Raw genomic sequence first — 16,713 nt, forward strand, 5'->3', positions numbered from 1 at the left:
CTGGTAGAAAGTGCAAAATGGTTAAGCAAAATGGTTCAAATGCAAGGCTGTAGAAGCATGTATAACTAAGGGAAATATAAATACTGATTTCAGATTGCAATCCAGTACTAACCAAAGAAGGGAAAGCTTGAAGGTATAAAGACTGTATGGAGGGGTTATACAAGGGAAAATATATTTGAACACAGTACTATAGAAAGGGAAGGAGGAGTAGATGAAGATGAAAAGGGAGATATGATACTGCAAGAAGAATCTGACAGAGCACTGGAAGATCTAAATTAAAACAAGGCCTCTGGAGTAGAATGACATTCCTTGGAGTTATTGAGATCTTATGTATATAGACTGAATCAGTGAGTGAAAAATTCTTCCAAGGCTGGGAATCAAACCCGGGTCTCCTGCTTACTAGGCAGGTGCATTAGCCACTAAACCACCTTGGCACAGCGGTTCACACAAGTGCACGAATTACCCTGGCATGCCTCCCACCTCAATCCAAACTCTCACTGGCATCCTTGTCTATTTTAAATTCCCATGTACACAGGAACAGAATTGCCGAAGCTCTCCAAGTTCTGGAAAGCACCTCAACATCAAACTTAAATACTCCAGAATTCGAAACCAGAACAGCTGTTAACATGAGTGACTTAAAAGTAGATATCTTAGGTATTGTGAAACAACTCAAATGACTTAAGAAAGGCAAGTCTTCTGGTCCAGATGGTATACCAATCAGGGTTCTTCCCAGAGTATGCAGACACAATAGTGCCTTTCTTAGCAATCATATACAACCACTCACTTGACGAAAGGTCCATTCCTAAAGACTGGAAAGTAGTGCAAGTCACACCAATATTCAAGAAGGGAAATAGGAGTAACCCACTGAATTACAGACCCATATCACTGACCTCAATTTGCAGTAGGATTTTGGAGCATATACTGTACTCGAAAATTATGTATCACCTTGAAGAAAATGACTTATTGATACATAACCAACACAGATTCAGATAATACCATGCTTGTGCAACACAGCTAGCTCTTTATTCCCATGAAGTAATGAGTGTTGTTGACAATGGATCTCAGATCAATTCCATATTCGTAGATTTCCAGAAGGCTTTAGATACCATTCCTCACAAGTGACTACTAATCAAATTGTGTGCATATGGAGTATCATCTCAGTTGTGTGACTGGATTCATGATTTCCTCTCAGAGAGGTCACAGTTTGTAGTGATAGACGGTAAATCATCGAATAGAACAGAAGTGATATCTGGCGTTCCACTAGGTAGCGTCATAGGCCCTCTGTTGTTCCTGATTTATATAAATGATCTAGGTGATAATCTGAGCAGCCCCCTTAGATTGTTTGCAGATGACGCTGTAATTTACTGTCTAGTAAAATCATCAGATGATCAATTCCAATTACAAAATGATCCAGAGAGAATTTCTGAATGGTGCGAAAAGTGACAGTTAGCACTAAATAAAGAAAATTGCAAGGTCATCCACATGGGTACTAAAAGAAATCCGATAAATTTTGGGTATACGATAAATCGCACAAATCTAAGGGCTGTCAATTCGACTAAATACCTAGGAATTACAGTTACAAGCAACTTAAATTGGAAAGACCACATATATAATATTGTGGGGACGGCGAAACAAAGACTGCGCTTTGTTGGCAGAACACTTAGAAGATGTGACAAACTCAGTAAAGAGACAGCCTACATTACACTTGTCCGTCCTCTGCTGGAATATTGCTGCATGGTATAGGATCCTTACCAGGTAGAACTGATGGAGGACATTGAAAAAGTGCAAAGAAGTGCAGCTTGTTTCGTGTTACCGCACAATAGGGATGAGAGTGTCACTGATATGATACATGAGTTGGGGCGGCAGTCACTGAAACAAAGGCGGTTTTCTTTGCTGCAAGATCTATTTACAAAACTTCAATCACCAACTTTCTCTTCTGAAAGTGTAAATATTTTGTTGACACCCACATACGTCGTAATAAAATAAGATAAATCAGAGCTCAAACGGAAAGATTTAGGTGTTCCCCTTTCCCACTCACCATTCAAGAATGGAATGGTAGAGAAGTAGTATGAAAATGGTTTGATGAACCCTCTGCGAGGCACTTAAGTGTGAATTGCAGAGTAACCATGTAGATGTAGATGGGGAATCCAGATTTGTTGCAGTACCTCTACCTAGGTTTCAGGCTGGATCCCACATGTACGTTTGATGATGAGGTGCTATTCCTGAGAATGGAGAGCCTTGGCAGTTCTGTTTCTGTGTAAGGGGGAAATAAAAGTAAACAGGAGCAGCAGTGAGAATTTGGATCAAGGCGGGAGGTTTACCAGGGTAATCCTAGCAGTTGTTTGAACTGCTGTGCCAAGGTGGCTTAGCAGCTAACACACCTGCCTAGTAAGCAGAAGATCCAGCTTTGATTCCTGGCCTTGCTACAATTTTTCACTTGCTGCTTCAGTCTATATACATAAACACGTATCTGGATGAGAGCAGTAAAGTCTCTGAAATTATGTCATTTCATGTTTGTTTCCATGGCCATCTTCCGCAGCAGCTGTTAAAATCAGTTACTATTGGTTTTCCGTTTTGAGCTTACTGCAATTTAATTAAAGAGAAATACACCAGATGCATTTTGATTTTATTTATAAACCATCTTCCATGGTTATTCTGTAAACTGGATACATGTGTTTGCATATTTTTGGTTGTTGTAAGTTAAAAACCACATTTTGTTTATAAAGTTCGTGTGCAAGTTACCTATGGTGTTTCTTCACATATTCTGCTTCTCCCCTTCTTGCTAGCAGTAGTTGACATTGAACAACTTGGATTTGCATATCCACTTGGAAGTTCTAGCCATTCTGTATTATTTCTTGTGGTGTATTATATGCATATCACTTCTGTAAACTGAAGTGAGGTGTTTCTCACTTTGCACAGTGTTTATGTCTGTTCCTTTGTTTTTGTACACATTGTGAGTGTTGCCAACTTTTTAAACTGTGAAGGTTGACTGAAAAGTAATGCCTCCACCTTCGTAATTCAACAGTTGGCAGAATTGGTATGTGGCAGGTACTGGCTTGTTCTGTAGCCTTTTCTCTACAGCTCCAGTTGGTGGGAAGGCTTAGCGTTGAACGGTTGTGTTGTTGCAGTGTAAAGTATGGAACCCTGTGCAGACATTCGGACAATGTGATTTATGCAACGTGCAGTCATTGAATTGAAAAGAAACAACTCATAAACAATCAGATCAACTTGGCAAACCACACACTCTTTAAACTGATTGACCACTTAATATAACATTAAACACTTACATATAACAACAGGCTCCATGCAACATGCAAGACATTTCCACTAATTTACACTAAATAAAAATAAGTAGTTCAAAGGTTGGCAACACTCACAACGTGAATAAAAACAAACAAACATATATAAACACTGTCTCTGTGCAGAGTGAGAAACACACATAACTTCAGTTCAGTTTACAAAAGTGAAGTGTATAGAATGCAGCACAAGAAATACTGCAGAATGGCAAAATTTGCCTAATGCATACATGAATCGAAGACATTTTATTCATCCAGTGCTAGCAAGAAGGGAAGGAGTGGAAAATATGTAAAGAAACACCATAAGTAATTTGCACGCCAGTTTTATAAACAAAACCCTGTTTTTAGTGCACAAAAACCAAAAATGTACAAACATATGTATCCAATTTGCAGAATAACCATGGAGGGTGCTTTATAAACAAAAGTGAAACACGTCTGGTGTAATTCTCTTTAATTAAATTGCAGTAAGCTCAAGAAAGAAAACCAATAGTAGCTGATTGTGTCATTTCATTTGTGTAAGTACCTGCACCTGGGTTTCAGGCTGGATCCCCCATTTATGTTCGATGCTGAAGTACTATTCCAGAGTATGGAGAGCCCTGGCATTTCTGTTCATGTGTAAGGGGGAATCTAAAGTAGACTGGGGAGGCAGTGAGAATCTGTATTGAGGTGAGAGGCATGCCAGAGTAATCCTTGTAGTTGTGTAAACTGCTGTGCCAAGGTGGCTTAGTGGCTAAAGCAACTGCCTAGGAGGAGACCCAGGTTCAATTCCTGGCCTTGGTATGAATTTTTACTCACCGCTTCAGTCTGTTTACATAAAATCATATCTGTATGAGCTGAGTAATGGCTCTGAAATTGTGTCATTTCATTTGATTCCTGACAATCTTGGGAGAGCCATCAATGACAAAATTGTTCCATCTTGTGTGCAGTATGTGTAAGACAGGCCAAATACCCTCAGCCCTCAAGTATAATGGAATAATTCCCCAAAGAAAGCAGCTGCTGACAGATGTGATATTACCCAACAGTTAGTATAATGAGCCATGGTTGCAAAATACTGACACAAATTATTTGCAGAAGCATGGAAAAACTGGTAGAAAGTGACCTCAAGGAAGATCAGTTTTGGTTCTGGAGGAATATAAGAACACATGAGGCAATACTAACTCTACGTGTTATCTTAGAATTTAGTTTAAAGAAAGGCAAACCTTTGTTTATAACTTTTGTGGGCTTAGAAAAAGCTTTTGACTACTCTGATTGGAACACATTTTTGAGATTCTGGAGGTAGCAGGGGCCAGTTGAAGCGAGTGAAAGGTAATTTACAACTTGCAAAATAACTAGACTACAGTCATAAGTGTTGAGGAACATGAAAGGAAAGCAGAAGTTGAGGAGTGAGACAGGGTTACAGGCTACCCCAATATTATTCAGTCTTTACATTGAGTAATCAGTATGGAAAACCAAAGAGAAAGTTTAAGAAGGAAATAAGTCAAGAAGAATAAATTAAAACTTTTGCATTTTCCAGTGACACTGTAATTATGTAAGAGACAGCAAAGGTCTTAAAAGAGCAGTTGAACAGAATGGATAGTGTCCTGGAAAGAAGGTATAAGATGAGCATCAACAAAATTAATATATGGATAATGGAATATATTCGAATCAGCCAGAAAATGGTGAGGAAATTAGATTAGGAAATGAGGCACTAAAAGTAGTAAACGAGTTTTGCTATTTGGGGAGCAAAATAACTAATGATGGCCAAAGTAAAGAAGATATAAAATGCAAACTAGCTATAGCAAGGAAAGTATTTCTGGAAAGTAGGATTTTGTTAAAATTGGATATAAATTTAATTTTCAGGAGTCTTTTCTGAAGTTATATGTCTGTAGTCTAGCCTTATATAGAAATGAAATGTAGATGATAAGCAGTATAGAGAAACAGAGAATAGGAGCTTTTGATATGTTGTGTTCCAGATGAATGATGAAGATTATATGGGTAGAGCAAATAATTAATGAAGAGGTATTGAGTTGAATTGGGGAGAAAAGAAATTAATGGTACAACTTGACTAAAAGAAGGGACTGGTTGATAGGGCACATTCTGAGGCATCAAGGAATTCTCATTTTGGCACTAGAGGGAAGTGTGCAGGGTAAAAATTGTAGAGAGAGACCAAATCATGAATACAGTAAGTAAGTCCAAATGGATGTAGGTTGCAGTAGTTATTCAAAAATGAAGAGGCTTGGAAAGGTTAGACTGGCACTGAGAGCTACATCAAAGCAGTCTTTAGACTAAAGACTACAACAGCATAATAGGCATTTTTGATGGATATGCCATTGGTTATTTGGCATTAGAGTTAACATCAGTTTACTTTTCTCCAAATATTTTCAGCTCTGGATTGCAGTGAAAACAGTGCACAATAGTGCAAATGTTGACGCTATGCACTGATGAGCCAAAAAATTGTGACCACCTGTTTAATATCTTGTTTGTCTTTGGAACAGAATAAATCACTGATTCTGCATACCAGAGGGCTGACAGTTTTTGGGAGGTTTGTGGATGTATGTGGCATTAGATGTCTTTGTACAGATGATGTAATTAATGTAAATAATGGGCCACTGATTTGCGTATGCAGTGATGCCACCCGATAGTGACCCAGATGGGTTCTATAGGATTTACATCAGGTGAATTTGGTCAGCAAGACATCAACATGAATTCACTATATTGCTCCTCAAATCACTGTAGCATGGTTCTGACTCTAAGACATGGACAATTATACTGTTGAAATGTGACATTGCCATTGGGGAAGACATCAACCATGAAAGGATGCAGATGCATGGTGATCACAGGTGCCAGCGTGTCTTCAATTACTGCCACAGGTCCCATGCAAGAGCAGGATAATGTTTCCCATATAGCATAATACTGCTCCCACCAGCCTGCACCCATGGCATACTGCATGTTTTGAGCCACTGTTCACCACAATGACAACATTTGTGGAGACGACCATCGACCTAGTGTAGCAAAAATGTGATTCACCCGAAGATCTGACATGATTCCATTGATTGATGGTCAAATCCCAATGGTCCTGTGCACACTGCAATCATAATTGATGATGTTGTTGTGTCAACATGTGGATAGGAGTGGTCTGCTGTGGAGCTCCATGTTCAAAATGTACGATAAACGGTCTGCTCTGAAAAACGTGCGTGCACCACCAGTGTGCTCTTTTGGCAGAGATGCCACAGATCACCATCTATCCTACTTTACAGAGCAGACAAACCTTCAATCCCCATGTTCTGTGAAGAGTCATGGACATTCAACTATTAGGAGCCTACTGGTAGTTTTACTCTCCTCCTACCTCTTTGTGTAGATTCTCATGACAGTATCATGCAAACATTCGACCAGCTTCGCCATTTTCAAGATACTTGGTCAAAGGCTGTGTGTAATAATAATGTGCCCTTTGTCAATACATTTCCCCATTTTCAGTCCATATCTTTGCTAGGGCGATCCCCCATCCATGTCTGCTCCACTTATATACTTTTGTTAGTGCATCACATCCTCACAGTGCTACCAGGCAGCATCCAATGTTCCGATGGGCGGTGGTCATAATGTTTTGGCTTATCAGTGTATGCCATGTGCCATGTTTCCATTCGCTCACAGTACCTGCTATCAACAATGGCAATGCACCCATTACCTCGTTGTCCCCAAGTTTGCATTCAGTACTGTCTAGGCTTTTATTTTCCAGCAGTGTTAGTTATTCATTAATAGCGATACACTGCAGTACTATGGACAGATTTACTAATGATGTGCCCAGTATGCATCTCATGTATGAGTTTATTAAATGCAGTGGAAGAGTGGCACAACAATGCCGAGCTGTTTCTGTACCAACAGTAAGCACAGCACAGAACAGTTGCAACTGTACATATGTGCCTATAAGAAACTGGATCCCTTTGCATTAGAATGGAAGATAGTGGCTGTGTGAGGTCCACTCACACTTAATATGGGAAAAAATGTATTACATGTGATTGTTGACAATCCTTCCTACAGTAGTTGGCGCATCGCCAGAACTATGAACACTAGCCAATCAACTGTTCTGAGAGTCTTACATGAACAACAACTGCTCCTGAATCATCCAACAGAGATACAATCATTGCAGCCAGCATATTTCTCAATTCAAGTGGCATTTGCAAATTGGTTTCTACAGCAATGTACAGAAAATTCCAGTTTTCCTGCTTTCATATTACTTACAGATGAGGCAATATTTACAAGAGAGGGCATGTTCAACAACAGGAATAGCTATGAATGGGTTGAAAAAATCCACATGCACTGGTGTGTGTCAGTCCTATCAACACATGATTACTGTGGATTTATGTGCTGGTATTATCAACGATTTTGTAGTCGGACCTTACCTACATCCTGATACAATGAATGGAGTCATGTACAAGAAATTTTTTCAAAATATCCTCCCACAGTTCCTAGAAGATGTGCCACTGAGAATTTGTCAGCTTTTGTGCTTTCAACATGATGGGGTGCCAGCACACTTTGCATTCGACGTGAGGAACCACATTGAAGTACAGTTTGGGTGACAATGGATTTGTCACAGTGGTCCTGTTCCATAGGCAGGTCAGTCACCAGATATGACACCAGTGGACATCTTCTTCTTGGTGCTTGTGGAGAACCTAGTTTACGAAACTCTGGTCAATAGTTGCACAGACCGTGTTTCTAGGATTATCACAGTTGTGGAACTAGTATGCCAAATTCCTGGAATTGTCAAGAGTGTAAAAAACTTGGTGGTGCATCATTGTACACTCTGCTGTGATCATGATGGGTGAAATCATGAACAGTACTTGCAAGGGAACAGTTCTGCATCTGTTACATGTACACTGACACAACAGACTGAACACACTATGATGAAAGCGTAGGCTACGTCTTTCATCTGAGGGTTTTGCATTAGTCCGTGTTGTGTGTTGTACATTTTGGTTATTGCATATTACAGGCTCCTCCACTATTTTGAAGGTATTTTAACAGAAAAAAGGGTGATTCCAGTAACAAACTGAATAAATCATTTATATTATGACTCTGTAACGAGCGGCCAGAGACTGTGTGGCCCTTACACCAAAATACTCAGAAGGTATCGCTTAACAACTGAATAGCCCCTAATGATACATATGGTTTTTTTGTAAGGTAGATCTGTAAATCTCTCCATTTTTCTTTTTTTCAAGTAAATCCTTAAAATTAGTTACTGAAGCTTTCCTTTAGCTCTCAAAGAGATAACAGTTTCCAGTAGCTGTTTCTGCTGGATATTCATGTTGTGTCATAGAGATTCCTATGATTTCTCCTCACCTTTTGATATACAGTTTTTTAACTATGCCATCATAAAACAATAGCAATATCATACTTATTAAAAAAGAAAGTGCTAAGCTGATATGGAATGTTTTTGGAATTAAAAAAATTATGACAGAATTAAATATTGATAACAATCCTGAACATTTGTGTAGTAGCCTAATAATGTTTCTGGTAAAATTTGTTTAGTTTTACTTTTCAGTTCTGTATCAAAGACAATAAGATATATAATAGCGCTACAATTGGCTAGTACATTATCTTTGTAATAGGAGATAAGAAAAAGAATTATTTAAATGCTTGTTTGAATATGGGAAACAATTTTACAAATACAATACTCTTCCTATTCCTAAGACACACATTAAATTTTGAGTGAGGCTGGTATTTTATTTTAAGTAAAAATTTGCCTTTTTTTCAGGCAGATGAATTTGGTCTCAGTTTGCTGAGTGATCATAATGAGGTGCTGAATTATTTATAACATTTATTGATAATCTCTGTTTACAGCATTCTGGTATTGGCGAAATTTTTGGATAGAATGTCATCACCACATACCTTGTTACTGATGTTTTAAACATTGGGCAGAAAATATAGGAAAGTGAACAATTACTTACATTTTGTATTAAGTAATGCATGAAGCTTCTGTAGAGATAAGCTGTCCCTGTCACAAATAATTTAATATTAACCCCCGAGTGGGCATGCCTATGTATAATGTGTGCCAACCACAAATAACATTTTCTTGTATCATTCCATTGTTGTTTTACAATTGTGAGCCCATATCTATTCCTTCATTATTACTTCAGCTAACACTGTGATAAGTTGTGTTGTCATATGGCCAAGAGAGAAGCAGTAATATAAAATAAATAGCATGCTGTGCGAGAAAAAATTTATGTTTCATGGAAGAAAATTACCCATATTTTGAGGTAATGGTAACAGGACAATCCCCAAATGAGGCAGGTGTCTACAAAATAATTAGTTATCGAATAAGCAGTTGGCTGGGAACTGATGCAACTGCACTCTTTAATGCTTTGAGTGGGTCATTACTTTGGAGTGACACTCCCATCTGGCGACAAAGAGATATAATGAAAGTTTATTTTATTATTGTTTAGTTAAAGAGTGATTTATCTCATCTAATGTAAGTTTATTTTATCATTGTTTAATTAAACTAAGTTTAAACTGTGATATTGCTCATACATGTGCACCTTGGTAACATAAAGACAGCTATTTTTGAACTGTGTATATAGTACACCACATAACTGCTTGTGTTCTACAAAATGGCATGCCCTCTCAAGGGTTAATGGAATTTTGTTGTTATTTTTTAAGGTTAGTGGTTGATTTGTTCTTTTTTAAAATATGTGGATAAAAAAGTTTTAACTAATAGTTCATTTTATTTCAGTGCTGGTGGAACTGGAGTCATAGTCAACCTTGATGTAGTCAAAGATTATTTACACAACAAAGTTGGCTTGCAGCAAATAGAAGTGAGAGGTGTTTCTGATTCTGGGTGGTTTCTGGACAGAGATCCTTACATCGGCAATGCACAAAGTCAAACCTCATCAATAACGGTGCGCAAAGGGCTGGCATTGTGGCAAGGCCAACTGCCTGCTCGTTGCGTTCAGAAATATTCAAGTGATCCGTGGAACTGCTACTTTGGGTACAGGTCATACCCAATGTTATCAGGTAAGCAATGGTCAAAAGAAATGAAGAACTGAAAATAAACTCTGAGCCACCTTGTTTCTTTAGGATTTTTCTTTTTTGTGATTGTTAAAATCACAACCATGACACAAAATAAGAGCTATCTTTATCTGATGAACAAAGCAGCAAACAACGTGATAGTCAACTAAGTCCAGCTTGACTGATAGCAATATCTTTGATACTCCTGGGGCTACTGAGTTCAAAACGGCTTCTTTCATCTGACCAGTTTATGGAGCCAAGTATCTAACTCATGGAATTATGCTATGCTACAAACAACCCTGCTGGAGGAACATCCACAACTGAGCATTATAGTAGAGATTGAAATTACCACTTTAGTTGTAAGGTGTGTTTTTTATTTTTCAGTGCTTAGACCATGACTGGTTTCAGGCTGGTGCATGCTTATCATTAGGTGTGATACTGAAACTTACCAAGAGACCAAACCTAATACTAATTTTTACACACAGCAGTACACATGAGAAAACAAAAATGGAGTACCATATAACATTTTTTAGGAAACAACAGTCAGGCTAAGTGTCATAAAATGTAAGTCAAAGCCAAAGCAACACCAGGCAATAAACAGAGAACTGCCTGGATAAAGAAGTATGGGATGAACACCAGGACACTTACGTTTTGTGCTGTGATGCTGAGCTCCACGATGGAGAGTGTAGGACATGGCATACCACCAGCAAGTGCAAAGCAAGAAGTAGTGTACATGAAGGGGGAAGTGAACTAGTAAATCACATTGGCAAAAGTACTGCCATCTGTTGATGGGAAGAATAACACAGGGTCAACTAGCCCAGCCCAGTTTATAAATAAGCTGTTGCTGGCTTCCAGTTAGAAGTTTTACTACAGTTCTGTTCTAACCCTGTTACAGTATGTTCCTTTACCATTCATAATGTACTCATCACACTTTTCATGCAGTTTTTTGTAATTTTTTTTCCTTTTTGTGTGTAAATCATTAATTCAAATTGTGAAAGGCCTGGCTAGTTAGTCCTGCATTAGTCTTCCTGTCAACAGACAGCAATACTTTTGCCAATCTGGTTTACTTCCTCCTTCGTGTATGCTATTCCATGCTCTGTACTTGCTATTGGTACACTGCATCCTATAATCACCATTATGGGGTTTGGGGTCACAGCACAAAATGTAAGTGTCCTGGTGTTCATTCCATACTTCTTTACCCAGGTAGTTATTCATTGTATTGTTTGGTTTCACTTTGGCTTTTACTTACGTTTTACTACACCTAGCCTGACCACCATTTTATACACTCCTGGAAATGGAAAAAAGAACACATTGACACCGGTGTGTCAGACCCACCATACTTGCTCCGGACACTGCGAGAGGGCTGTACAAGCAATGATCACACGCACGGCACAGCGGACACACCAGGAACCGCGGTGTTGGCCGTCGAATGGCGCTAGCTGCGCAGCATTTGTGCACCGCCGCCGTCAGTGTCAGCCAGTTTGCCGTGGCATACGGAGCTCCATCGCAGTCTTTAACACTGGTAGCATGCCGCGACAGCGTGGACGTGACCCGTATGTGCAGTTGACGGACTTTGAGCGAGGGCGTATAGTGGGCATGCGGGAGGCCGGGTGGACGTACCGCCGAATTGCTCAACACGTGGGGCGTGAGGTCTCCACAGTACATCGATGTTGTCGCCAGTGGTCGGCGGAAGGTGCACGTGCCCGTCGACCTGGGACCGGACCGCAGCGACGCACGGGTGCACGCCAAGACCGTAGGATCCTACGCAGTGCCGTAGGGGACCGCACCGCCACTTCCCAGCAAATTAAGGACACTGTTGCTCCTGGGGTATCGGCGAGGACCATTCGCAACCATCTCCATGAAGCTGGGCTACAGTCCCGCACACCGTTAGGCCGTCTTCCGCTCACGCCCCAACATCGTGCAGCCCGCCTCCAGTGGTGTTGCGACAGGCGTGAATGGAGGGACGAATGGAGACGTGACATCTTCAGCGATGAGAGTCGGTTTCTGCCTTGGTGCCAATGATGGTCGTATGCGTGTTTGGCGCCGTGCAGGTGAGCGCCACAATCAGGACTGCATACGACCGAGGCACACAGGGCCAACACCCGGCATCATGGTGTGGGGAGCGATCTCCTACACTGGCCGTACACCACTGGTGATCGTCGAGGGGACACTGAATAGTGCACGGTACATCCAAACCGTCATCGAACCCATCGTTCTACCATTCCTAGACCGGCAAGGGAACTTGCTGTTCCAACAGGTCAATGCACGTCCGCATGTATCCCGTGCCACCCAATGTGCTCTAGAAGGTGTAAGTCAACTACCCTGGCCAGCAAGATCTCCGGATCTGTCCCCCATTGAGCATGTTTGGGACTGGATGAAGCGTCGTCTCACGCGGTCTGCACGTCCAGCACGAACGCTGGTCCAACTGAGGCGCCAGGTGGAAATGGCATGGCAAGCCGTTCCACAGGACTACATCCAGCATCTTTACGATCGTCTCCATGGGAGAATAGCAGCCTGCATTGCTGCAAAAGGTGGATATACACTGTACTAGTGCCGACATTGTGCATGCTCTGTTGCCTGTGTCTATGTGCCTGTGGTTCTGTCAGTGTGATCATGTGATGTATCTGACCCCAGGAATGTTTCAATAAAGTTTCCCCTTCCTGGGACAATGAATTCACGGTGTTCTTATTTCAATTTCCAGGAGTGTAAAACTGTTGTATGGTACTGCCTTTTGGTTTTCTCATGTGTACCGCTGCATGTAAAAACCATTATTAGCTTTGGTCTCGTGTTTATTTTCAGAATCGTACTATATGATGGTCATGCAATAGCCCAAAATTGGTTAGGGTCTAAGCATTGGAAAATAGAAAAGACCTTACAACTGAAGTGATATTTTCAGTCTCTAATATGCTGTGCTAATTCCTCCAGCAAATACTTATTTAAAAATAGCAGTGTGATAGATTTATTAATAAAACTATTCAGACATAGCTCAGGCTTCTTCAGAGGTCATAGTGCAGTCAGATAATAGATCAGATTAATACTTGATGACAGGTCACCAGGATGTTAAACTGACAGTTATGACGCGCAAAAAGTAATGCTCATAGAAAATCTATCGATGTGATATTTTAGGTTATCATTTAAATGCTTTCTCTTGCACATATTATACTATTAAAGTTCAGTTTTGGAAAACCTATCTTGAAATGTGATTTATGGAATTACTTAAGTAATTTAATGGGTGCACAGATATAAATAATTAACAAAGTTTTTATTAGCACCTGCACTTCACACTGTAATGGCTCTGATAATCAAACATGCTGTATAAAAGCACTGATCCAAAAATCAAACTGATAAAACTACAAAACAATGTGTACTTCAGAGAAAAGTGGCCAGTCAATGCGACTTTTTGCTCATTACTTTTGTGGGATTGACACTAGTGATCTTGAGATATCATAACATGTTGGCATAGATTCATATCCTATGGGTAATGGTTAATAACTGGATAGCCTGTCATGAATAAAATATATAGAAGACATGAAGGAACTTGACATTTGTGAGCATCATAAAGGACAAATTCTAGTTATGATAGGTTGGATTCACATTAAGTATAGCATGCAACTTTGACCCATATATATAATCGAAGGATATTAAGTAAGTAATGCAACACATATCTTTCTGAAAGCAGGTTTGTTTTATTCAGGATTTCAATACACCACATTATTCCCTGCTCTTTTGGCTACAAAACCCTATTTTTCAAAATAATCTCCATTCAATGTGATGGCCTTATTCCACCTTGCTGGGAGGACATGTATGCCCGCGTGGTACCATTCTATTGGTCAATGTCAGAGCCAACATCTTGCTGCATCAATAACCTCCCCATCATCTATATACTGTTTCCCATGGAGGGCATGCTCCATTGGGCCAAACAGATAGAAATCAGAAGGTGAGGGATTTGGTCTGTAGGTTGAACGAGGAAGAATAGACCAGTGACGTTTTGTGAGCATCTTTTGGATGTGAAGACTTGTGTGGGCCTGTGTGTTGTCATGAAGAAGGAGAAGTTAGTTAGCATGTCTTTGGTGATGAACATGCTGAAGTCATTTCTTCAATTTCCTGAGGATAGCATCATACACTTCAAGAGTTGATTGTTGCACTATGAGGAAGCACGTCTAACAGAATAACCACTTTAGAGTACCAGAAGATCATCGCCATGACTTTACTGGCTGAGGGTATGGCCTTGAACTTTTTTTTGGAGGAGAGTTAGTGTAGTGCCACTTCATGGATTGCCATTTCATTTCTGTGTTTCAACGCCTGTGATGATTTTGAACAAAAAGTTGTCACAGTCAGCCTCATAATGTGGTAGCAGTTCCACGCAGATGATCTTTAATTGCTCTTTATGGTCTTCTGTTAGGCAGTGAGGAACCCAGTGGGCACACACTGGTTGACAAGTGAGTCAGCATTGCTGATGGATATGTGCAGTTGAGCAGCAAGGTGTCTGACTGCAATCTCTCGATCATCTTGAATGAGAGCGTCCACACATTTCAACATTGTAGGAATCACAGCTGTGTATGTTGCTGACCAGCATTCAGGAGATCGGACAGGTTTGCATATGATGACAGATGCCTCACTCAGTGACTCACCATGATTTTGATCACTGCCAGGACATTCTGCAATTCCCTATCTATACCTATGTTCCTATGATTTTCCGCCAAAAGAAACTCAATGATAGCTCTCCCCTTGGAATGCACTTCCATTACAGATTCCAATTTCAAGGGGCTACACATAGCACCACCACCTATTAGAACTTCATGAAATTATAGGAGGCTTAAGAAGGAATATTCCATGATTCCCAGAACAAATTCCACATTTTTTCAACTGAAGTCATGTGCACACACACATACACACACACACAAAAGGTGTTATAAATAGCAAATGCTTCATCATGTAGGTTTCAGAGTCCAACTTGCTGCCCTGCTTTTAGGCAACTCCACATTTCAACAGGACAGTGTCATGTCATTTGTGATGAGGAACTGCAAGCCTTATTGAGAGAACAATAGGTACAAATGCTTTCGTGGCCAACAGGCCAATCTGAAAGGTCATGTGATATACTACCCATCAAAAGAATCTGGAATATGATTGGTCAGCATCTTGTTTGTCATAGTCCTTCAGGAACCACTGGTAATGCATAGTAGCCTAACATACAATACATGTGGGGATAGAGTGCCCAGGAACATATCCAGCCTCTCACTGATTTCGTGAAATGATTAACAGAGACTTCAGCTGTAGCATCTGGGGCTTCACGCCATTTAGTATTCTCAGACATACACTGTAGTGACAAAAGTCATGGGATATCTCCTAATGTTGTGTCGGACCTCCTTTTGCCCGGTGTAGTGCAGGACTCAGTGTGGCATGGACTCAACAAGGGATTCATATTGGACAGTCTGGATGACCTAATCATTTGCTTGAACTCTTCAGAATGTTCTTAAAACCAATAGCACACAGTTGTGACCCATTGACATGGTGCTTTGTCATCGTTAAGAATTCCATCTGTGTGTTTTCACATAAACACAGCCTACACCATTATGGAGTCACCACCAGCTTGCACAGTGCCTTTTTGACAACATGGGTCCACGACTTCATGGGATTTGTGTCACACTTGAACCCTACCATCAGCTCTTACCAATTGCAACTGTAACTCATCTGACCAGGCCATAGTTTTCCAGTCATCTAAGGTCCAACTAATATGATTATTAGCCCAAGAGAGGTGCTGCAGATGATGTTGTGCTGTTAACAAAGGCACTCACATCGGTTGTCTGCTGCCATAGCCCATTAACACTAAATTTTGCCATACTGTCCTAATGGATGTGCTCATTGTATGTCCCTCATGGTTTTCTGTGGTTATTTCATGCAGTGTTGCTTGTCTGTTAGCACTGATAACTCTATGCAAGTGCCGTTGCTCTGGGTCATTAAGTGAAGACCATTGGCCTCTATGTTGTCCATGGTGAGAGGTAATGTCTGAAATTTGGTATTTTTGGCACATTTTTAATGCTGTGGATCTCAGAATATTGAATTCCCTAATGATTTCTGAAGTGAAATGTCTGTGCATCTAGCTCCAACTACCATCCCACATGCAAAGTCTATTAATTCCCTTCGTGCAATCATAATCACATTGGAAACCTTTTAATGTGAATCATGTGAGTACAAATGGCAGCTCCACCAATGGGCTCCCCCTTAATACCTGGTGTATGTGATACTACCACTGTATATGTGCATATCACTATCCTATGACTTTTGCCACCTCAGTGTGTGGTTCTGAAGCATCAATAATTTGTGTATTGTCATGTACCTGATATATAGTCTGAAGTCACTTCTGTCGTCACAGTTTTCGCTAACTTCTGTGTATTATGGCCACTGTAATCCAAGAAATATACCGGGTGATTTTTCCCACCAT

General features: G+C 40.3%; 1 protein-coding gene across 1 annotated transcript in view; it reads left to right on the top strand.

The window, feature by feature from the left end:
- The window catches only part of LOC126249405 (palmitoleoyl-protein carboxylesterase NOTUM), a 240,559-nt gene that overhangs the window by 145,743 nt on the left and 78,103 nt on the right, over nt 1-16,713 (top strand). The window contains exon 8 of the mRNA XM_049951059.1: nt 9,997-10,277. Within this exon, the coding sequence (XP_049807016.1) occupies nt 9,997-10,277 (281 nt within the window). The remainder of the gene's footprint in view (nt 1-9,996; nt 10,278-16,713) is intronic.

The sequence above is a fragment of the Schistocerca nitens genome, chromosome 3, assembly GCF_023898315.1.
Source record: "Schistocerca nitens isolate TAMUIC-IGC-003100 chromosome 3, iqSchNite1.1, whole genome shotgun sequence".
NCBI classification, from domain to species: Eukaryota; Metazoa; Arthropoda; class Insecta; order Orthoptera; family Acrididae; genus Schistocerca; species Schistocerca nitens.